At 37.9% G+C, this 23,494-nt stretch overlaps 1 protein-coding gene across 3 annotated transcripts in view; it reads left to right on the top strand.

Annotated features, from left to right (window-relative positions):
* The window catches only part of PCDH19 (protocadherin 19), a 114,477-nt gene that overhangs the window by 43,485 nt on the left and 47,498 nt on the right, over positions 1–23,494 (top strand). For all 3 annotated transcript variants that reach the window (XM_053580911.1, XM_053580910.1, XM_053580909.1), the window contains one exon: positions 21,935–21,993. In XM_053580911.1, coding sequence (XP_053436886.1) covers positions 21,935–21,993 — 59 coding nt within the window. The remainder of the gene's footprint in view (positions 1–21,934; positions 21,994–23,494) is intronic.

Here is a 23,494-nt window from a genome sequence, read left to right as displayed (position 1 = left end):
TAGATGATGCTTTTAAAAGTAAGCAGAACAGATCCTTCCTTTCTTACTTAGTTGTAAGTCACAGAAGCATAGGCTTACAGTTACTTGCTCAGTCCCATTTAGAGAAGAAAAAGGCTCCTTCACCAGGAAGCAATACTTGTCATCATTCCAGCCCCCCTTGGTGGTCTAATGCCAAGAGTTTCCATTGAGGCATTATGAGAAAATTACCTTTTAGAAAATTTCACTATGATCAGACAATCTCCAGTGGGAAAAACTAATAGAAGATATTGTATTTTGATTGTAGTTTATTTCTAGCAATTGTAGATAAGCAATTCAAGTGGCAACAAAGCAAGTCATTTGCTAGAATGAGGCTGTATTTCAAAGAACTTTATCATTCAACATTCTGCTGATCACTTAGCTAAAGGCAGTCTGTTTCCTTGGGTGGATCATGCATCCTTTTTCTGCAGTATCCCTAGGAACTTACTTTTCTTAATGATAGGGTATAGACAAGATGTGATCTACAAACATCACTTGCACTAATTTTTACTTTTTTCCTGCTTTGAGAAATTTAGTTGATGGGACTTTGAGTATTAGGTTTTATTCTGCCAGGACTTCTTAGAAGAAATAACAGGAAGGAGTTGGGCAGTGGAGAGGGATGAAGCCATGTCGTGGGCATCAAAGAGCTGAGTTCTAAACCCATGCCTGGGTTTCTAATAACCAGCTATGTTGCTTTGTGCTGCTTGTGTGATGCTTTGGGTACATTTTGTTCTCTTCAAAATACTATGAGAGAGAGAGAGAGAGAGAGAGAGAGAGAGAGAGAGAGAGAGAGAGAGAGAGAGAATGCATTCTAGGGTGATATTGAGTTTTGATGCTCTATGCTCTATGGGTATAGGGTTCTGTGAAGTGTATGAGCCCAAAAAGGCATTTTTCAAAGTTTGCAGACTTGCAGTGGATAGCATAGCATTGTCAGCTTGCAGTAATGATTTCAAGAACATTTGCAAATGATATTTGTCAGTAAAGCAATTGAAGACTCTATCATGATCTGAGGAAATAATTAAATATTGCATAAAATGATTTATTTTAAATTTATGAAGGACAGATCTCAGAAGGGACTATAAATAGAAAGCGAAATCAGAAAATCAGCCAATTGGGATTCCATTTTCTATGGTTTACAAAGTTAGATGGGGTGGAAGGTCCCCTGGTTTGGGAACCAGGAGTTTTAGGTTCTTGCTCTAACTCTGCCAGTAACTGGCTATTTGATCATGGATTCAGAAGCTCTCTGGGCCTCAGTTTTTCCATCTATTAAAAAGGGAAAATATTACTTTACCTATATATGTCTTAAGATCATGGTTATTAGAAAAGAGCATAGGTTAAGACTCTGTAAAAAACAGTTGCCATACCAATATAAGGTATGCAGCAACTATACAAAATCTTAAAAAGAAAAGCCCTAGACCAGATGGTTTCACACCACAATTCTATCAAACCTTCAAATAAAAAAAAATATATATTTTTTAAAATTGGACCATTGAGATCCCCAGCCTTATAGGTGTTTCTCATTATGTTATAATATAAAACATCTTTGAAGATGTGGATTATGTCATCTTCAATATTATGTGTATTGTGAGCTGGCATCTTAATAGACACGAGATTTTAATTGTTTAGATTTATAAATGTTACTTTGGATGAATGAAAGAATTGGGAATACAGGGATGGGGAGACAGAAAATTAGTGTGTTTTTGACCTAAGCCAGCCAGTCTCCTCAACTGTCTAAATTCTTGAGCAATTTTGAAACAAATTCAAGCCTAGGAAGAACAACAGACTTTCTTAAAAGAGCTTTACAAATTTTGCATTTCTGATTCAACCTATGAAAGAGATAGTTGAACTATCTCACATATGGGTCTAACATCAGCTGTTGATTAATTAACAAATAGCAGGTGAGCACCTGGCCTGTGCCAGAACAATGACAGGCTCTGCAGATACAGATACTAAAGACATAGTCCTTGCCCTTTAGAAGTTCCTCACCTAGTAGCAGTGACAGATAACTAAGCAATACAAGGTGTGATGTGATAGAGATAAGTATATGCTTCATATTTCCTGGATCATATTTCGTAACTGAAGAATTCTGAGTCACAGGCCGACAGTCTTTCTTAAAGGCACTGCTTTCCAATAGAACTTTGTGTGATAATGGAAATGTTCTATGTCCATGCTGTCCAGGATGTGCTAGACACATGTGGCTATTGAGCACTTGAAATGTGGCTACTGTTATTGAAGAATTAAATTTTTAACTCATTTTTTGTTAATTTAAATTTAAATAGCTATATGTGGCTAGTGTCTATGTTATTGAACAGCACAACTCTGTGGAATGGTTGAGTAGGCCCACAGTCAAGTTCCAAGGAAGTCCTGAATTGGATTGTCGGGATCCAAGCCTTAGTCAAGGCACCCCACTCCTTTAACCCTGTTTTCCTGGCTACCATACTACACTAACCTCTGAATTGCTCATTTCCAGCTGACAGCTCAGAATTATGCATGCTAATGGGCTTTACTTAACCCTGAGATGAGGTTTTTTTTTTTCCTTAAAGAAAAGATACTCTGTGACAGTTCAATCATAACAAAGGAAGGAAATGGGGCAAAGAAAACTAGTTTATAAAGGCTTTAAAATGTCTCAAATCTTGCCTTTCATGTAATTTCAGATAATGTGAGGTCATTTCAACTCTCTAAGCTTAGTTTTCTCTCTTTTCTTACACACACACACACAAACTCTCTCTCTCCTATTATGCCTATTGAATCAGCAATTAGAGATTTCCCATGCCAGAATTTCTTATGCCAAAAGCAAGAATGTTTTCACCACCTTATTCCTTTTACTGATTGGACAGATAAGGAAAGAAGAGGTAAAATATCCTGGTAGGGAATCTAGAAAGAAAATTGTTCACAATGTTTAATGGTAGTCTAGTTGGAAATAGAAATAAGTATTCTATTTATAAAATAAAGTATATTCTTATTTCTTTCTTTAAATCCTCTTTTCTGATAGAAATTTATTTATTAATTTATTTATTTTTTATTAAATCATAGCTGTGTACATCAATATTATCATGGGGCACCATACACTTGGTTCATAGACCATTTTACACATTCTCATCACATTAGTTGACATAGCCCTCCTGGCATTTTCTTAGTTACTTTGCTAAGACATTTACATTCCACATTTACCAAGCCTCACATATACTCTTGTAAGATGCACCACAGGTGTGATCCTTTCAATGCCCCTCCCTCTACCCACCTCCCCCCTCCCTCCCCACCCTTTCCCCCTTCCCCCTATTCTTAGGTTGTAACTGGGTTATAGCTTTCATGTGAAGGCCCTAAATTAGTTTCATAGTAGGGGTGAGTACATTGGATACTTTGTCTTCCATTCTCGAGATACTTTACTGAGAAGAATATGTTCCAGCTCCATCCATGTAAACATGAAAGAGGTAAAGTCTCCATTTTTCTTCAAGGATGCATAGTATTCCATGGTGTACATATACCACAATTTATTAATTCATTCGTGGATCGATGGGCACTTGGGTTTTTTCCATGACTTAGTAATTATGAATAGGGCTGCAATAAACATTCTGGTACAAATATCTTTGTTATGATGTGATTTTTGGTCTTCTGGGTATATGCCCAGTAGAGGAATTACAGGATTGAATGGCAGATCTATTTTTAGATCTCTAAGTGTTCTCCATATATCTTTCCAAAATGTAATTCCTCTGCTGGGCATATACCCAGAAGACCAAAAATCACATCATAACAAAGATATTTGTACCAGAATGTTTTAAATTAATACAAGAGTGCAGATTTTTAGTTTATATTCTTACTTCCATGGTAAAGTTCAATTTGTAGTTGAGCCCTTGGTTGTGGTACTCTTAGCTGTGCAAAAGCTTTTTAGGTCGATCAAATACCACTTATTTATTTTTGGTGTTGGTGCAATTGCCAGGGGGGTGGGGTCTTCCTCATAAAATCTTTTCCCAGGCCAATATCTTCAAGCGTTTTCCCCAAACTCTCTTATAGGGTTTTAATTGTTTCATCTCTTAAATTTAAATCTATTATTCATTGAGAATCAAATTTTTGTCAGTGATGAGAGGTACGGGTCCAGTTTCAGTCTTTAACACGTGGCTAACTAATTCTCCCAGTGCCATTTATTAAATAGGGATTATTTTCCCCAGCATGCTTTTGTTTGGTTTATCAAAGATCAAATAATGATGTGTGGCTGGGTTCATCTCTAGATTCTCTATTCTACTCCATAGATCTGTATCTCTATCTTTGTGCCAATGCCATACTATTTAAATCACTATAAACTTGTAGTATAACCTTCAGTCTGGTCATGTGATACCTCCAGATTTGTTTTTATTTCTAAGAATTGCATTTGCTATCGTTTTTTTCTGGTTCTATATGAAGTGAAGTACTATTTTTTTCAAGTTCTTGAAAGTATGACATTGGTGCTTTGATGAGGATTACATTAAGTCTGCAGAATCCTTGGGGTAGAATGGATATTTTAATGATGTTGATTCTGCCCAGCCATGAGCATGGTATGTTTTTCCATTTGTTAACATCTTCTGTTATTTGTTTGCTTATAGTTTCTTATTTCTCTTTATAGAAGTCTTTCATATCCTTTGTTAGATAAATTCTCAGGTATTTCATCTTCTTTGGAGTTACTATAAAAGGTATACAGTCTTTGATTTTATTATCAACTTCACTATTATTGGCATATATAAAGGCTACTGATTTGTGGGTGTTGATTTTGTATCCTGAGATGCTGCTATATTCCTTGATAACTTCTAAAAGCTTTGTAGTTCGAGTCCCTGGGGTTTTCCAGCTATAAGATCATGCCATCTGCAAAGAGTGAGAGTTTGACCTCTTCTGACCCCATTTGAATACTATTGATCTTTCTCTTGCCTGCCTGAAATGGCTAGAACTTCCAACACTATGTTGAATAGCCGTGGCAACAGTGGGCATCCTTGTCTAGTTCCAGTTCTGAGTGGAAATGCTTTCAGTTTTATTCCATTCAATATGATACTTGGCTGTGGGTTTGCTGTAGATGGCCTCTGTCAGTTTAAGAAATATCCCAACTAAGCCCATTTCCTGAAGTGTTCTTATCAAAAAAAAGTATGTTGGATATTACCAAAAACCTTTTCTGCATCAATTGAGGGAATAATATGGTCTTAGTTTTGATTTTATTTGTGTGGTGTATTACATTTATTGATTTGCATATATTGAACCAGCCTTGAATCTCTGGGATAAAACTGACTTGATCATGGTATATAATTTTTTTTTTTAAATGTGTCTTTGTATTCTGCTTGTTAAGATCTTGAATATTTTTTCATTGATATTCATTAATGATATTGGGCTATAATTTTCTTTTTTTTTGGGGGGGGTCCTTTACTGATTTTGGAATTAGGGTGATACTTGCTTCATAGAACATGTTGGGGAGGATTCCTTCCTTCTTTGTTTTGGGATAGCTTATGTAATATAGGAACTAGTTCTTCTTTGAAGGTTTGATAGAATTGTGGTGTGAAACCATCTGGTCTAGGGCTTTTCTCTTTAAGATTTTTGTATAGTTGCTGCAATTTTAGTGCTTGATATAGGTATATTCAAAATATCTAATTATTTCTGGTTGAGTGTAAGAGGGTGTTGTGATTCCAGGTATTGGTTTCTTTCCTCTACATTTTTGCATTTTGAGGCATAGAGTTTTGGTAGTAATCATTGAGGATCTTTTGTATTTCTATGGTATCTGTTGTTATTTCCCCTTTATCATTTCTGATTGAAGTTATTAGAGATCCTACTTTTATGTTTCTGGTTAGTCTGGCCAAGGATTTATCAATTTTACTAAACTTTTCAAACAACCAACTTTTTGTTTCGTTGGTTTTCCAAATGATTCTTTTGTTTCGTTGGTTTTCCAAATGATTCTTTTGTTTTCAATTTCATTTAATTCTGCTCTAATTTTGGTTATGTCTTTTCTTCTGGTGGGTTTGGAGTTAGAGTGTTCTTTCTATTCCAGTTGCTTGAGATGGTCCATTAAGATGTTGATTTGCTCTATTTCTACTTTCTTTTTCTTTCTTTCTTTTTCTTTTCTCTTTCTTTCTTTCTTTCTTTCTTTCTTTCTTTCTTTCTTTCTTTCTTTCTTTCTTTCTTTCTTTCTTTCTTTCTTTCTTTCTTTCTTTCTTTCTTTCTTTCTTTCTTTCTTTCTTTCTTTCTTTCTTTCTTTCTTTCTTTCTTTCTTTCTTTCTTTGTCTCACTTTTTCACCCTCAGTAGAGTGCTGTAGCATTATAGCTCACAGCAACCTCAAACTCTTGGGTTCAAGCAATTCAATTGCCTCAGCCTTCCAAGTAGCTGGGACTACAGGTGCCCACCACAACACCTGGCTAGTTTTCTTGGAGATGGGGTCTTGTTCTGGCTCAGGCTGGTCTCAAACCTATGAGCTCAGGTAATCTACCCACCTTGGCCTCCCAGAGTGCTAAGATAACAGGTATGAGACACTGCGCAAGCTGTTTTTGCTTTCCTAATGAAGGCATCTAATGCTATAAATTTCTCTCTTAGGACTACATTTGCAGTATCCCACAGTTTTTGCAAGCTTGTGGTTTCATTATCATTTTGTTCAAGAAATATAATGATTTCTTTCTTAATCTGATATTTGTCATTAAGCTGTCATCCATCATAAGCTTATTTAGTTTCCATGACTTTTTTTGGGTATGAAGATTTCTGTTAATGTTGAGTTCAACTTTTATTCCATGGTGGTCCAAGAAGATGCAGGAATAACTTCTATTTTTTTTTTTTAATTTGTTGAGGTTAAGTTTGTGTCCTAATATATGATCAATTTTGGAGGATGATCTCTGGGCTGACAAGAATGTGTATTCAGTTTTGTTAGTGTGAAAAGTTCTGCATATGTCTGTTAAGTCTATTTGTTTTAGGGTCATGTTTAAGTTCATCATTTCTTTGTTTAGTTTCTGCTTGGAGGATCTGTTCAGTACTGTCAAGAGGGTGTTAAAATCTCCAACTATTATACTGCAGGAAGATACCATATTGTTTCAATCACTTAGAGTTTCTTTAATGATTTAGGAAGCATTCAAATACTGTGCATGAATGTTAATTATTGAAATGTTTTCATGTTGTGCACTTCCTTTGACAAGTATGTAATGTCAGTCTTTGTATTTCCTTATTTTTGTTGGTTTAAATTCAATTGTATTTGCAAATAAGATTGTTAACCTTGTTTTTTTTCTGATTTCCATTTTTCTGGATTATTGTTTTCCACCCCTTCACCTTGAGTCTTGTTTTATCCTTTGAGGTTAGGTGTGTTTCTTGCAGATAACACATTTCAGGCTTGAGCTTTTGTATCCAGTCAGTCACTCTGTGCTTCTTTAGAGGGGAATTCAAGCTGTTCCCATATATTGAGAAAATTGACAGATATGGTGGAGTTCTTATCCTCTTGTTTTTCAGAGGTCTACAGCTCATTCCCGCCCCTGCCCAGGACCATTGTGGGGGCTGTTTTGTTCTTTACTTTCTGGGTGTGTTTACTTTGTTGATAGGCTATTGCGTTGGTCATTACCAAGAGTGGGTCTGAGTATTTCTTGTTGGAGCTTGTCTGGTTGTGGAAAATTTCCTCAATGTTTGCACGTTGGTAAAATATTTGATTTCTCCATCACAAATGGAACTCAGTTTAGCCTGATATAGGATCTTGGGCTGCAAATTGTTTTGTTTAAGAAGGTTAAAGTCTGATGACCATCCTCTTCTGGCTTGAAACATTTCTGCTGAAAGATCTGTGGTCATCCTGATATTTTTTACTTTGTAGGTAAGACTTTTCTTGTGCCTGGCTGCTTGCAGCATTTTTTCCCTTCATATTAGCTTTGGTAGTTAATTATAATGTGTCTAGGAGATGATTTGTTTGGATTGAGGCTTGCTGGAGTTCTGAAACTATCCACTATCTGAATTTCTGTGTCTCTCGTAACGGGTGGGAAATTCTCCAGTATAATGTCTCAGAGTAGAGTGTCAATGCCTTTAGAACCATCCTCTTCTCCTTCAGGAATTCCTATAATTCAGATGTTTGGTCTTCTAGAATGATCCCACAACTCTCTCAGTGAATATTCTGTTTTTGTTCTCCTTCTTTCTGCCTCATTGAATGCTTAGGATAGTTGAAAGGTCTTGTCTTCAATTTCTGAAATTCTTTCTTCTCTATGTTCTACTGTATTACTGAGGATCTCTACTGAGTTTTGTAGGTACTTGACTGCATCTTTCAATTTCCTAAGCTCTGCTGTATCTTTCCTCATTATGTCCATATCCTTGCTTACTTTGTCATTAAAGTCACTAATTTCTTGAGACAACTTTTAGAGTATTTTTTTGATTTCTGTTTCCATCTTCTCCATTTAAATCATCTTATTTGCCATCCATATTCTAAATTCTATTTCTGACATTTTAGCAATTTCTCTATGTATGACATTCTCTGCTGTATCTCCCTACAATATCTTGTGGAAATTGCTCTGCTTTGAGTTTTTATTTTGCCAGAATTCTTCTGGTGGCTTCTTCCCATAAGTATTTGTAGCTTTTTGTTTGTAATATATTATACTTTTTTACTTGGAATTATAGGTTGCCCCTGATAGATATTAAGAAATAACCTAAGTGGGGACCCTTAGGAAACCCTGTACCATCATAATTGGCAATTAAACCTGGCAGGATGAGACAGGCTTAGAAGGCCCCAGAAACTAGAGCTAACTTCTTCCCAAATTAGCTGGAGCTTGTGACTTCTCCTCTAAAGCCTCATAAAACTCCCTTTCAGGGTTGCAGTCAGATTCTCCTGGTGAGACAGTACAGCCTGGCTCTGTCCTATAATCATCTTGCCCTTTACCCAATCCCAATGAGTTGCATCATTTAGCTGGAACCTCCTGGCTGAACCAAGATCCGCATACCTATGACCCCCGCATATGATAGCTGGAGGAGAATCCCTGACCTGAAACACAAAATGCATCCCTCCCATTCCAACCTCCTATACCTCAGCACAGAGTAAAATACGTTGCAAACCTGAAGCCCCAGGCAGTAGTGGCAGGAGAGCAAGAATCCACCACCTACTTTGACCACAATTGCCAGCCAAGCTGTTCAGGCAGCGTGAGCAACTGCCACCCAAACAAGCCCAGAGGGACGCCAGGCACCAGAGAACAAGAATCTGCTGGCAGTTCTGACTGAGAATTCCTGGAGGGGCTGAGGGAAGGAATGCCTTCCGTGGGAAAGGGAGGCAGCTGAGACCACGCCTCTCAATATCAAAGGACTGCAGCACCACTGTTTCTGAGCTACTGGATTGGTCTCTCCCATCTTTCTGAGTATTTCCCCAAAACTCTAGCCTCTGCAGGTGGCAGTTTGCCAGGCAACCAGACAGGAGGAAGGGTGGGCTGTGGACTCAGAACTACAGAGAGAAAGTTTGTTCTCTTTTGTGCCAGGCAAGATGGGGATTGGGTTTTGAGCTGGAGCTTCCCAGGTGTAGGAAAACCAGGAACTCGAGACTATCTCCTGGGGGCTGAGGTGGGAAGTCCTTTTTGTTCCTTTCTTGCTTGCAGAAAACCAGCTGCACAGGCTTCCCTGTTGGGAGAGGGAACAGGCTTCCCTTGACAATAGGAGATTTGGGAGTAGTCGTTCAGAACCTGTAATTCTGTTAAGTGCCTTCCTCTTCCTTGGCCTTGAAGTTTGTCTTAGTGGGGATGGTGTGCACCTCACATTCTTCTCCTTTTTCTCAACTCCTCACCTCCGGCATTCACTTCAGTCCAAGTACTCTCCTTCTGCACAGGAGCTTCTGACAAAAGCTGCCTTTAGTCAGCCATCTTGCTCTGCCCTACTCTGATAGTATTCTTATTTCTTATAGATAAGAAATCAAGTTAATCAAGTTTATGACCTAGTAATAAGAAAACCTGTCATTTTTCTGGTGATTCAGTTTTTGGAAAGCATTTGCGCATATGTTATTCTATTCGGTCCTAAAAAAGTAGACCTGTATAATCATTCAGACAGATATTATTTCCACTTTGTAGATTAGGAAATCAAGGGTTAGAGAAATTCCATGATGTCTGCAATGTCACACAGCTAGTAAAGGCATTTTATATTTTTATCTTAAAGGCTCTGCGTTGGGAGGCTTTGTAGGATTTTTCTTTTAATATTCTGTGATCTTTTCTAAGCTTATAACCATCTGAAGAAACAATCATTGGGGTGACTTTTGGCTTTAACTGAAGCTGGGTCTACAGGAACAAACATTTTAAAATATACAGATAGCAAAAATTTGTCACATTTTCTTTCTCTCCCTTTATCTATCTATCTATCTATCTATCTATCTATCTATCTATCTATCTATCATCTATCTATTAATATCTAGGGAGAGTGTTAAGGAATGAATACTACCCACACCTGTTTTTACTGGTTAGCTCTGGAAAAGAATATTAACTTATTATCAAGTAAACACAAGTACTGAGCTGACCAGGGTGAGGAGTAGTTGTACTAGTTTCCTTTGTGTGTATATAAAAGAGTGAATAAAGAAAGATGTGTCTCTAAACATGTTTGAAAAATTGACCAGGAGAGAGGTAGGTAGAATGCTGAGAACGGTGTGGGGAACGGAAGGGAGATATCACTTCACTGGTTGAGGGGCATGCTGCCCGACATAGTATGGTGTTAGGTTTCTGACAGCATTAATTTTTTTTGACATTAGGTTCAGAATTGTTCTTGGGTTTTGCTTCTGGAAATATGATGGTAGAGGGAGAGAGAGGTGTTCTCCCTCATTATTTCTTAATCTTCCTGCAGGAGGAAATTGCTCTAGTTGTGTTCACCACCCTTAAACCTGTCATGTTTAAGCAGGCTAGGGTATTTTTTCTCTCAAATAATACACCTAGTCAGCCAGTCCTAATTACTTTAATTTCACTGCAGAATCCTAATGAAGTGTGGCTTAGTGGTGTGAGTGCAGGACCCAGTGTGAGGAGTCTTGAATTCTAGTTGCAGATGCTAGATCAGTAGTTCTCAACTTGTGGGTCACAACTCCTTTGTAACAATGAAAATACATCCTTCATATCAGAATTTACATTATGATTCATAGCAGTAGCAAAATTATAGTTATGAAGTAGCAATGAAAATAATTTTATGATTGGGGGTCACCAAAACATGAGGAACTGTATTGAAGCAGTGGTTCTCAACCTTCCTAATTCTGTGACCCTTTAATACCATTCCTCATGTTCTGGTGACCCTCACACATGAGAAGCAGTGTCTCCTAAGACCATTAGAAATATGTGTTTTCCCATGGTCTTAGGTGACCCCTGTGAAAGGGGAAAGGGTCGTTCAATCCCCAAAGGGGTCGCGATCCACAGGTTGAGAACCGCTGGAAAGGGTTGCGGCATTAGGAGGCATTAGGAAGGTTGAGAACCACAGGGCTAGCTGCTTGTTTCTAGTAGACAGCAAGTCTCTTTAACCTCTTCTGTAGTACTGTTAATGGAGTTAATAATATTTATTTATCTCATAATGTAAGCAGAAGGGATTAACTTGTTAATGTTGGTGCAAAGCCTTTGAGAAAACGAATGGCAAGTTTTTGTGTATTGTGTCTATTTTCAACTGCTAATTCTTACTAACAGGAGGCACCTGCTCCATTACAGTCATCAAGCACCTCATGGAAGTCTTACTGGCTGGATGAGAAAGAAAACTTTAGTTCTGTGCCATGAGCTCTCAGAAAATGTAGCTACTTTCAGCCTCACTTTCCAACTTGAGTGTCTGTTTTCTTCCCATCTAAAAACATTCCTCTCCCTTATGGTTTCTCTAGTTTAGTAAATTTTCTTTCTCCTGCAATCCTTTATACTTACCTTTACTGGTGCAAAATGACTATTGTGTTTCAGCTATAGGGGGAAAGGATCCCTTTCCATAATAACCTGTTAGACATTCTGGAAATTTTTTTGATAAAAGGAGCCATATAAATATGAAGTGCTTTAGTATTTGTTGTTCTGTTGGTACATCGCATAACTGCATTACAGATTTCTAATACTCTGACTGTTTCAAGCTGCTGATAATATTAGCTACTTTGTGAGGTGTAATTATGGCTTTTCTGTGCATGGCTGTCAGCACTCTTATGTCAGATAGTATCCTTTTGGTTAATCTCTATTTTCAAATAGGATAAAATTCTAACCTTCCATCACCACCCCCACATCTGGCATAAAACAATAGGTACTGTTAGCCTTTGGGGGAAGGATAAGTGGGGCATTTTAGAGAATGTGTAAACATTTCTATTATTTCCTTGAATACTCTTCTTATTGTTTCCCACTTATGGTTCACAAGGTGACATCAAAGTGTAAGCTCTATCTTGCCTCCAGTACTAATTTTTGGCAATGCCTAAGTTGCTATAGACTGGTGGCTCCTGTGGGTTTTCTTCAGTGCCTGATAATTTAAACAGAACCAAATGCTCCTTATTTAAACTACAGCCATAAAGAATCTTATTTTGAAAAGTATTTATTGTGTCTCATTACATTTGAAATTAGTACTTAACAAGTTAGAAATAAATAATCTCTTTTTGGACAGTAGATATAAATGGATGCTCTGTGTACACAACCTTGACTCTACTCATTCCAGTGTACGGAGACACCTCTGTTTGCCATGGCAGTAATCAAAATATTTGCAACAAAAGAGAGCTATAGAGGGTTTCATGTACCACAAATAAGAAAATAGTCATTATATTGTACCTAATTGGAAAACATCAATATTAGAAGCAAATGCATTCACTATTTCTAAGATGGTGTTCCACTCGATTGTTTCTTGCTGGCATGATCACATTTTACAGGCTTGAGCAATAAGCTGGTAGAAGGGAAATGGATTTAGAACAATATGCCAAAGGCTGTTACTTGTTCACTCTTAAATAAGCTTGAGGAGGCACCTGGGTTTTAAGTGGTGTATAATATAAATAATGGGATTGAGTGTGGAACAGAATTTGGGGGTGTTATTTTGGCCCACAGGCACAAGGCCACCTGCTGCTCTCCCTCCAAATATTTTGAAGTCTTTGCAGCTCAGAAACCTCACTCAATAGAAATTGCACTCTGTAGGCAGTCAGGGCTCTGTAGCTGCTAAGCAGCAGAGAACTGAGGCACTGATAAAATAGAATTTAGCAGAAAGAAATGGACCTCCTTATATTTTGAGATTGCTGGGCCTTCTCTGTGCCAGAGGGACTGAAAGATAGGCTGGATCCAGGAGAGCTCATACTGTGGATCTGTGGATTCCATTGCATGTGGTCTTACATTGGTTTTTTATTATCAGTTGTATCAGCTTTACTAAATCATAGCTTATGAAATTGAAGCCACTCACCAAATCACTAGTCATCTTAAGTTACCTTCTAAAGATGGTTGCCAGTGCCTCAAAGGATAATTGAAATAGTCACCAAGATTCTAGGTAACAAAGTGGATTCCTGGATCTCTTGGGCAATGGACTGGGACCTCCAGTTGGGTTTAGAGAACTATCCTGAGTTAGTGAGTACCAAATTTTTCCTTTGTCTAACTTCTGGATTATACTATACTGTCTTAACCCATAACCCAAGACACTAGAAGTACCCAAGGAAGTCACTCTGAGAAAAATAGGTATGAAGCAGGCTAATCACTTCCCTAATGTTACCATCTTCTGTTTGTTATCTTAGTAGCAGTTAATGCCAAGAGCAGTACTCCTGGGGGTTTTCTTGTTGTCCTTGTTGTTGTGGCATGCCCTAGCTGAGTTGGTATTTAAAGTGGCTGTAGCATTTAACCTGGGTGTTTGTCTTCTTGGATGTTTAAGGGGGAATAAAAGTTGGCACCTGCTTGTAAAGTGCTTTGATATTTGGGGATGAAAGGTACTCTGTGTCTGCAAAATAGCTTTAATGTGTTGTAGTTACATATTTGGGATGGTGATTGGACTGCAGGGTTTGTTCCACTGGCAAATGTGGTTGATAGCTATTTAGTCCTCAGGTTAAGCTTTGTTTATGTGGGATGAGATAGTTTGACTTACATGACTGGAGTTTTCATTTTATTTACTCTTAAGCTGCTTTTACTCACAGTGAGGTCTTGTTCGTTTTTCATCTGTATTTACAATAGGCATTAACTGGTTCCAGAGATCTTTTTATAAGCAGATACTATTTCAGAGTGCACTATGCTCCACAAAGGACTTAGAAAAAGGTCCAAGGTTTTTTTCAGAAGCCTGTATTTGTTTGTTTAATGGCATAATTTTTAGGCTACTTATTCTTTGTTTCTGAATTGCATGGATTCTTGCAGAAAGCTGTTAGGTTTCTCAAGAAGACCTTTATAGTGAAATTTGCCACTGGGTTGCTCTTCTAAAGGCACAACTTTGACCAAAGATGAAAGCATAGAAAAGTGCTTTCCCTAGGCCATCTTTGCCACCTCTAGGGAGTCTAACCACATCAATGGTGCCAGTGAAACTTTAGGAGCGATGATGAGAGGCTGCCAAGAGGGAACTTGTTAAATTTCTTGGATGTTAGATGTTAAACTTGTTGGATGTTTTCCAAATGGCCTGTGTTTCTCATTGATAGCCATGTTCTGAAAGCCACTGGAATCCTAGAGTTGTCTACCACATGTAGAAAAGTAGCTGCCACACTCACAATATGTGACTCAGAGGTCTACAATCTGGTGAAGCCTTATCTTTTCATAGAAATGTTATCTACTTGGGTTTGGAAACACTATCACTGCCATTCTCAGGGATGTCATAGGATGAAAAGAGTTGATAACAGAGAATGAATTGTAACTACTGAAGACAATGGGCAGAATGGATGGTTTCTGAAGAAATAGGATCACCTTGGCCTAAAATAATTGGTCATTTACCTTAATTGTTATAAGTAGCCTTGTACTTAATCTCTTCTATCTCTTGCCAGTCATTGATACATTACATGAATACTTGCTAAGTGTCCAGTATCATGGCATATGGCATAGGAACTTCAAAAGAGAACTTCCAGTCCAGTTGGGCAATGAACTGACATCCAGACATGAAATAATCATAGAACCTAAGGAAATTCATAAGTAAATGATATAGTCTGTAGACAAAGTACTGAGAAAATGCTAAGCAATGTGGTATGATCAGTGATGGAAATATATTAGAAATGAGGGAAATTAGATGGCTTGCTTTGGATGACTGCTTAGCTAAGAGCTTCATTTAGATTCAGTGCTAGTTACAAGGAGCCATTATAAAGTCTTCAAAAGAGCAGTGGTATGAAAATAGTGGAAGATAATCCATTTTACAGAATGGGCTGGAGCAAAAGGCATATGGAAGCGAAGAAACAGTGGTACAAGGTGATTAAGGCTGTGGAAATGGAACTATTTCTAAGAACTTTAATACCTTTATAATTTCTTGGGTAGTAGAGGGGTTTTCCTGCATCTATGATGTGGGTTATGCACGTATAACAAATATAAGGGCTAAATTCTCCTATGTAAGTCACCTACTCTCCTCAACCCATTAGGGTGCTATTCAGTTCTCTAAAGTAGCAGTACAATTCTCCAAGTTTCACTCCAGTAGTCTCTGTATGAGTGTATGCATGTATCTGCAGGTAGGTATATGCCACTCTCTGTAAGCATATTAATCTGAATGGTTGACATTTTGAGCATCCTTGGCAAGAGATCCATTAGTTTGTAAGCTCCCTGAGGGTGTAGGCTATGTCTTTTTTAAAAAATCCCCAAGTTTTGGTTTATGTTTATTGAATGGATGAATAAATGAATGAATTAATAAGAACCACTTCACTTTAGAAGCTTAAAATTCTTGGAGCTTGAAGGCAACACTAAGATCATTTGTCTATTCTCATTTTAAGATGGATAAATTAAGACCTCAGGAGGGATAAAGTGATTTATATAATGTCATCAGTGAGTCAGTGACAACCATGGGAACAGAATCCAGGCTTCCCCACTACATTACATGTAGTCAAACTGTGTGTGTGTGTGTGGGGGGGGATAATTAGGGCCGGGGTATGTGGAGACCATATGACTGACAATAAGTGTGGTTACTAAAAGCTTGATTGTTTTCCAGTTCAGGGTAAATAGGAGCTTTCTAGAGATGGCATCCTATGCCTTTTATTCCACTTTTACTAATTTCTGCTTCAGCTGCTGCTGTCTGGGTGGACAACTCTTTGAATATACATTCTAGCTGGAGGCATGTTGGCTATATTTTTATAGAGAATTTACATTTTCATTTTTATGTGCTGCGGATAGGAAGTAGGAAAAAAGTCACTTGTCAACTCTTTTCTAAAAAACACTTTTGGGAGGAGGCAGCCATTTGAACATCTAAAACAGCAACCACTTTTAGAAAAGGTTATGGGTCTTTTCATCATTGATCAATAGGTATAATCATCATTATTAGAAGGCAGCACTTAAAAAAAGAACTGGCATTTTAAAATCACTTTTCTGTGCATATGATGGGGGATTCTAGTTTTCTTTTTTGTATTGCTAAAGTGGCTTGAGTCAAAAATTTAAAAAAGTAATTAGCAAATTGCACTTACGATGCTTTTCAGTTTGACAGGACTTTTAAAGTGTAATTTAAAAGGGTTGTTTATGTTCAGATGAAAACCTTGAAGTTCTGAGGAATCTCTGTTTTAATCCCAGTGTTTTCAACCTTTTTTTAGTTTGGTGTAGTGACCTGGGATTTGTGCTACTGGGCAAAAGAGTCTAGTCCTGGATATCTGAATTTATTGGACTCCTTTCTCCTTAGGGTGAAGTCTGTTCTGGTGATAAATGTGGTGCTGAGAGAGCTATAGTCACTCTTCCAGAGACTAGGGGACTATTCAGTGAACTGTAAAAGTAATGCAAAATGACAATTAAAGTAGGGCATTCTCTGGTACCTTGGGGGCCTGACAAAGTGGAAGTATTTGACTTCTGATGTGCCAGACTTATTAACATAGAAACATAATAACATATTACACACTGGAAAGTCTCACTAGAAACTTTCCTATATCCAAAAGGGAGCTGAGAATAGAAAGTGGTCAGCAAAGAAGGCTGCTAAACAGGTAAAATGCAAACAACACCACAAACCACAATATTACACAAAAGTCCATGTATTTTTTTTTTTTTTTTTGAGACAGTCTCACTCAGTCGCCCTGGTGTTGAGTGCTGTAGCATCATAGCTCACAGAAACCTGAAACTCTTGGGCTCAAGTGATTCTTTTGCCTCAGCCCCCTGAGTAGCTGGGACTACAGGCATCCTCCACAGTGCCAGGCTATATACATACATACATACATACATACATACATATATATATATATATAAATAATGTGTATATATATTTTTATATATATAAAATGTATATAATATATATACATATATATAATGTGTATATATATATATATATTTTTTTTTTTAGAGATGGGGTCTCGCTCTTGCTAAGGCTGGTATCGAACTCCTGAGTCAGCCAATTCACCTGCTTCGGCCTCCCAGAGTGGTAGGATTATAGGCGTGAGCCACTGTGCCTAGCCAAAAGTAAAGATCATGTAATTTCCTTCTTAGGACAACACCATGTCAGCTTTCTCCCCCAAATTTAGTAACTCTTATTTTCTAGACTATTCTCACAAGCATAATTTATATAGTTTCCAAGAAAACAGTGGAATAAAAATATCAAATTCAAGATGGAAGAGGAGCTGCTTTTGATACACTAACAGCACTGAGAAATAACACGGAGCATTTGATAACAAGTTGGTAATGGATCTATGTGAAAAATTAAAAATAAGAAAAAATCCACTTTGGGGTCATTGGGTGTATAGGCAAAACCTGCATGGCATGATAACTTTATATTTAGAAAGGTGCTTCTAAGTAATCACTAAGAAGTTAAATTATGCTTTTAATTAATACTCTGTTTTATGAAGGGAAACTTTGTGATACATTTCAGGAACAACACAGAATGGTTAGGGTTTTAAATAAAAGTTTTAATTCTTAAAGGGGAAAACCCTAAACTGTCTGGAAACCAGCTATCCAGAATTATTTAGTCTTTGAGGGTTTTAGAAAATCAATATTTTATTAAACCTAGGTCAAGTGAGAAGCCTGCTTTGGGTGAATTCCTGGGATAAAGATTTCTAATTAGAGAAAGGATTTGGGAGAAATATATTTCATGGTAAGAAAGTGAGTCTTATTTGCCATCGAGATTGGAAATAAAAGTTTGCTCAGACCCATTTTTTTTAATGTCAAAATTAGGTTTTTTCAGAAGCCAATGTTGTTCTTGTCTCTTTGCTATGTTCCTATGTTAACCTGGCTGTCTCATTAAAGATGGGGACATTTCCTAGTGAAATTAATGTGACATTTAGAGAAAATTTCCTCTCTCAAAATGTTTCATGTTATTTGCCATTTAGAATACTTAGAGAGGGGATTGGAATAATGTCAAGCAAATTTTGATTAAATAAGGCTAAACAAGAGCCAATACCTTCATGCAAAAAGGAAAGCTTTTGTATTATTTCTCAAAAAATGTATTTCTTCTGTGATTCTTTATCCTATATTGAGATGACCTCAGCAGATAATCTGACAAAAGATGTACCATCTTCTAAACATCTGGGCTTGTCTTAGAAAATGACCTTAGAACAATTGTCCTGAGCCAGTCCTTTGCTCAGGACAATTGTTCTCCACTCTGGAGGTACACTAAAATTACCTGAAAGACTTTATCTTTTCTTTAACAAAATACTAATGCCTGGGCCCAGCTCCAGGCTACTTACCTCAGAATCACTGGGAGTGGGTTCTTGGTGACAGTATTTTTTTTTTTTTTAATAAAAAAGACATTCCTGTGATGATTCTAATGTTTAGTTACGGTTGAGAACCACTCACTTAAGACATGCAAACTATTCCTTAAGAAAAGTTTATATTATTTCCTTCTTCAGAATTGTCTGAGTCTCATCCTTTGTTCCACCAGAAGTATGAAAATATGTATTCTTTCAGTGCACAGGAGATGGGTTTGAGTGCACATCTTGAATCAGTATGAGGTAGAACATCTGATGTCTGTATTGGTAGACCTGTACTATGCTAGACCATCTATGGCCAGTTAATTCAGTTGTTTGGAATATAGTACTAATGAGGCCAGAATAGTGTATTCTACCCAATTAGAATAATTCTGTTGCATAGATTTTTTCCCCGATAACTGTAACCCAGCTGCCTCACAAAGAGACCTGAGACTGATTACAAAGGCACAAGACAATGGGGAATCAGCATAGCCCATCCAGTCTGAGAAAACTGGTTCTAGGAACCCGCCTCACTGACTATTGCTCTTAATTGCATTATAATGCAGTGTGGGACTTCTGCCCATGTTGGTCCGTGCTGATTTGAGAAACAGAATATTTACATTTGATGACCAGGGCCCACAAGAAAGGGTAGTTTACTCTTTTAGAGTGGAATAAAAGTAGGAAGAATGAAAGGAAGATGATAAGCTTCAATGATAATCTCCCTCTTCTAGTGGCAGATCCTGCCTGGAACATCTACCCAGGGTTAACAGATCAGTATCAGGGCAGGGGGGAGAATTGTTAAGGTCGCTACAAGCAAGCCTTATAGACTTGTCTCTTAACTCAGTGTCTGGGAGTGGGAATCCTTATGATAAGATATATTATTGCATTAGGATCAAGAAGTAGGGTAGTCATCAGGGATAAAATTTGCATGGTTTTGCTTCTTTGCCTGAACATGCAGTTCTGGCACCATGCCTGGAGGTCAAGTCTCCACAAAGCTCTGTATCTGATGCACAATGCACAGTGGTTCAAGGAGACTTTCATATGCAAAGGTAGGAAACCCTTCCTGAGAACCAGCTTCTTTAAAACAGTAATGACAACTTCTTTAAAGAGAGTAGCTTGTGACGTTGCTCATGCTTTTCCTACAAAGCCAGAATCCTCTAGATTTTTCTTTCTTTTTTTTTTTTTTTTTTTGTATGTGTAGCTATCTCTAAGTTTAGAAGCTGAGATGGAATGTGCATGTGCTACTGTTTCTCTGCCTGAATGAGGTCAAATTCCTGATCCTAATTGGAATTTCAGGTTTTGTAGAATGCTAAGGATAAGAAGTCCCACCATTCTCATCAGGAATCCTGGTTAATACAATTGAACTTCTCCTTTGGATTCATGTTCTATTATCCCTATTCTATAGAGGAGGAAACTGAGACATGTAAGGATTCAGTAATTTGCCCACTGTTGCCCAGTGACATGAATAATTGAAGTGCTGAGTGCTTAGCCAATTCTCTGCTTCAATGAAGTAGTATAATATTTAGGGGTAGGGGGACTTCTAACTTGTTAAAATATATATTTACTGAATTCATCGAAGAACACATTTAACCAACACTATATCTATTATGTTGGTGCAATGAATTTACTTGAGAGGTGTTTGTTGGTTGACTGATGGATAAACTTGTAGCAAATACTTAGATTATATTCCTGACACAGCTTCAGGTTTGCCTTCTCCTACCATAATTATGTAACAATTTCAGTATTCACTTTTTTATGACAAATTAGAAATGAACTGACCATTTTGGCTTTTCATCTCCCAATCCATGCATTCCAACAGCATCAAAAATTGCTTGGGTTTACATTAAAGTGGATATAAACTTTTAGATAAAAGCAGTGTGAGTGGATATTACATAGACCATCTTCAAATCAGAGGCATGATAGAGGGTGGGGGATGAACATGGCCTGAGCGAGTATGGGGCAATATTGGAGTTCAGTTTCCTTCTCATTCTCTCTCCTTCTCTCTCCCACATACTCACCCCCCAACCCACACTTCTTACCTATTCTAAGTACTTAGGGTTCCTACCCTGATTGCTGGCTGTTTGGTGTCCACTGGTAGGTGTATCTGCTATTACCTGTCCTGTTTTTTCTGTCAAACTGTGAACTCCTTGAAAGCAAGGGCTGCATTTAAGAGCCTAGTGCAGTTAGTGTCTGACAGGTAGTGTTCTGAAAGGAATCTGCTATATCGTTCACTAAACAGCTATTTTGTTTCCTTTTCCAAGCACTCTCAGTGAAAGTGATTTCAGAACACCCCTAAGGAATAATGGGAATGTTAGAAATTTCTGGTAGGGTAGCAGGAGGGTGGAGGAGACGTGTTTAGGCATTTTTCAGTTCATACAATGGTTCAACAAAAGTAGTGCTTTAGTGTTGGAGATAAGATCTACTTTACTAGGCCATTCAGTTACTTCAGTGTCACCTTTTCCCTGGGTTCCACTCCTTCTAAGGTCTCCCCTCCTACAATCCCCCAATCTCTGGGTGATCATAAGCTGTTTTCCCTTCTCTTTCATCTGCCAGGTATTCTGTATTTGCTTTTATAAAGCTGTTGTTCCAGATTAAACAGTGGTATTCTAATGATAGGAGCTGAGACTGGAGTTTGCTTGCAAACTTCATGTTTCACATGAAAGGCTTTGGCACCTGCTGTGGACTGCCCTTCACCCTGTTTTAGGCATAATACTTGTTTGCCTTTGTATCTGTGATAAAATAAAGGCCTTCCTGCATTCCCAGTACTCAGCAAATGTCTTAAAACAAAGGGAGGTGCAGAGTTTAAATCCACAGTGGGGGATTACCTCGCCTGCATTTCCATATTTTTGGAATAAATATTTTAACGTCTTAATTATCTACTACTAATAAAAATACCTTTGAGCTTCCAGTCATTTTGATAGGTATAGAATTGTCTCCACTGGGAACGGGGAAGCAATTAGTTTCTGTAACAATTGTGGGTCATATTGTCTCCTCTGTGTAAGTGGTTGCATGGTCAGTATCCAGTCATAATCTAGGGAAAGTTTGTACCAAATCTGTACTGGTTTGCAGGTGTGAACTGATGCCATCAAAGTGCTTTCACGAACCCAAGGAAGAAGAGGCATTCCTTAGGCTGCTGCTCTACTGTGGCCTTGATGTCCAATTCATTCATTGCTTCTTGGCCCAATAGAAAAATTCCTTCTAAGCAGGACAGTTTGACTCTTCTAATGAATCATCTATGTAACCTTTTTTTTAAATCTTTTTTTTTCTCATTGCAGACTGAAAACTATTCTTTTGACTCCAACTACGTGAATAGCCGAGCCCATTTAATCAAAAGGTATGTTGGTTTGCCTGCCTTTCTATGCAACTAAGCTTGACATAATATAGAAAACAAGACAGAATAAATTTTTCCCCTAAAAGATTACCTTTTAATATTTTTTCTTTCTTTTTTTTTATTGTTAAATCATACTGTGTACATTAATGCGATCATGGAGCACCATACACTGGTTTTATAGACCGTTTGACACATTTTCATCACACTGGTTAACATAGCCTTCCTGGCATTTTCTTAGTTATTGTGTTAAGACATTTATATTTTACATTTACTAAGTTTCACATGTACCCTTGTAAGATGCACTGCAGGTGTAGTCCCACCAATCACCCTCCCTCTGCCCATCCTCCCCCCTCCCTTCCCTCCCTCTCTCCCTCCCCCCATTCTTTTTTTTTAATTATTAAATCATAGCTGTGTACATTAATGCGATCGTGGGGCACCATACACTGGTTTTATAGACCGTTTGACACATTTTCATCACACTGGTGAAACATAGCCTTCCTGGCATTTTCTTAGTTATTGTGTTAAGACATTTATATTTTATATTTACTAAGTTTCACATGTACCCTTGTAAGATGTTCCGCAGGTGTAATCCCACCAATCACCCTTCCTCCGCCCACCTCCCCACTCCTTCTCCTCCCTTTCCCCTTCCCCCTATTCTTGGGTTATAACTGGGTTATAGCTTTCATGTGAAAGCCATAAATTAGTTTCATAGTAGGGCTGAGTACATTGGATACTTTTTCTTCTATTCTTGAGATACTTTACTAAGAAGAATATGTTCTAGCTCCACCCATGTAAACATGGAAGAGGTAAAGTCTCCATCTTTCTTTAAGGCTGCATAATAGTCCATGGTGTACATATACCACAATTTATTTATTTATTAATTTATTTTTTTTGTTGAGACAGAGTCTCACTGTACCGCCCTCAGTAGAGTGCCGTGGCGTCACACGGCTCACAGCAACCTCTATTCTTGGGCTTACGCGATTCTCTTGCCCCAGCCTCCTGAGCAGCTGGGACTACAGGCGCCCACCACAACGCCCGGCTATTTTTTTATTGCAGTTTGGCCGGGGCTGGGTTTTTTATTGCAGTTTGGCCAGGGCTGGCCCTCGGCATGTGGGGCCAGCGCCCTACTCACTGAGCCACAGGCGCCGCCCAATATACCACAATTTATTAATCCATTCGTGGATCGATGGGCACTTGGGCTTTTTTCCATGACTTAGCAATTATGAATTGGGCTGCAATAAATATTCTGGTACAAATATCTTTGTTATGATGTGATTTTTGGTCTTCTGGGTATATACCTAGTAGAGGAATTATAGGATTGAATGGCAGATCTATTTTTAGATCTCTAAGTGTTCTCCAAACATCTTTCCAAAAGGAATGTATTAATTTGCATTCCCACCAGCAGTGTAGAAGTGTTCTCTTTTTTCAACATCCACACCAACAACTCTGGTCTTGGGATTTTGTGATATGGGCTAATCTTACTGGAGTTAGATGATATCTCAAA

This window comes from Nycticebus coucang, chromosome X, assembly GCF_027406575.1.
Source record: "Nycticebus coucang isolate mNycCou1 chromosome X, mNycCou1.pri, whole genome shotgun sequence".
In the NCBI taxonomy this organism is placed as follows: Eukaryota; Metazoa; Chordata; class Mammalia; order Primates; family Lorisidae; genus Nycticebus; species Nycticebus coucang.
Note: the sequence above shows the minus strand (reverse complement) of the source record. Positions and strands in the feature narration are given on the sequence as shown.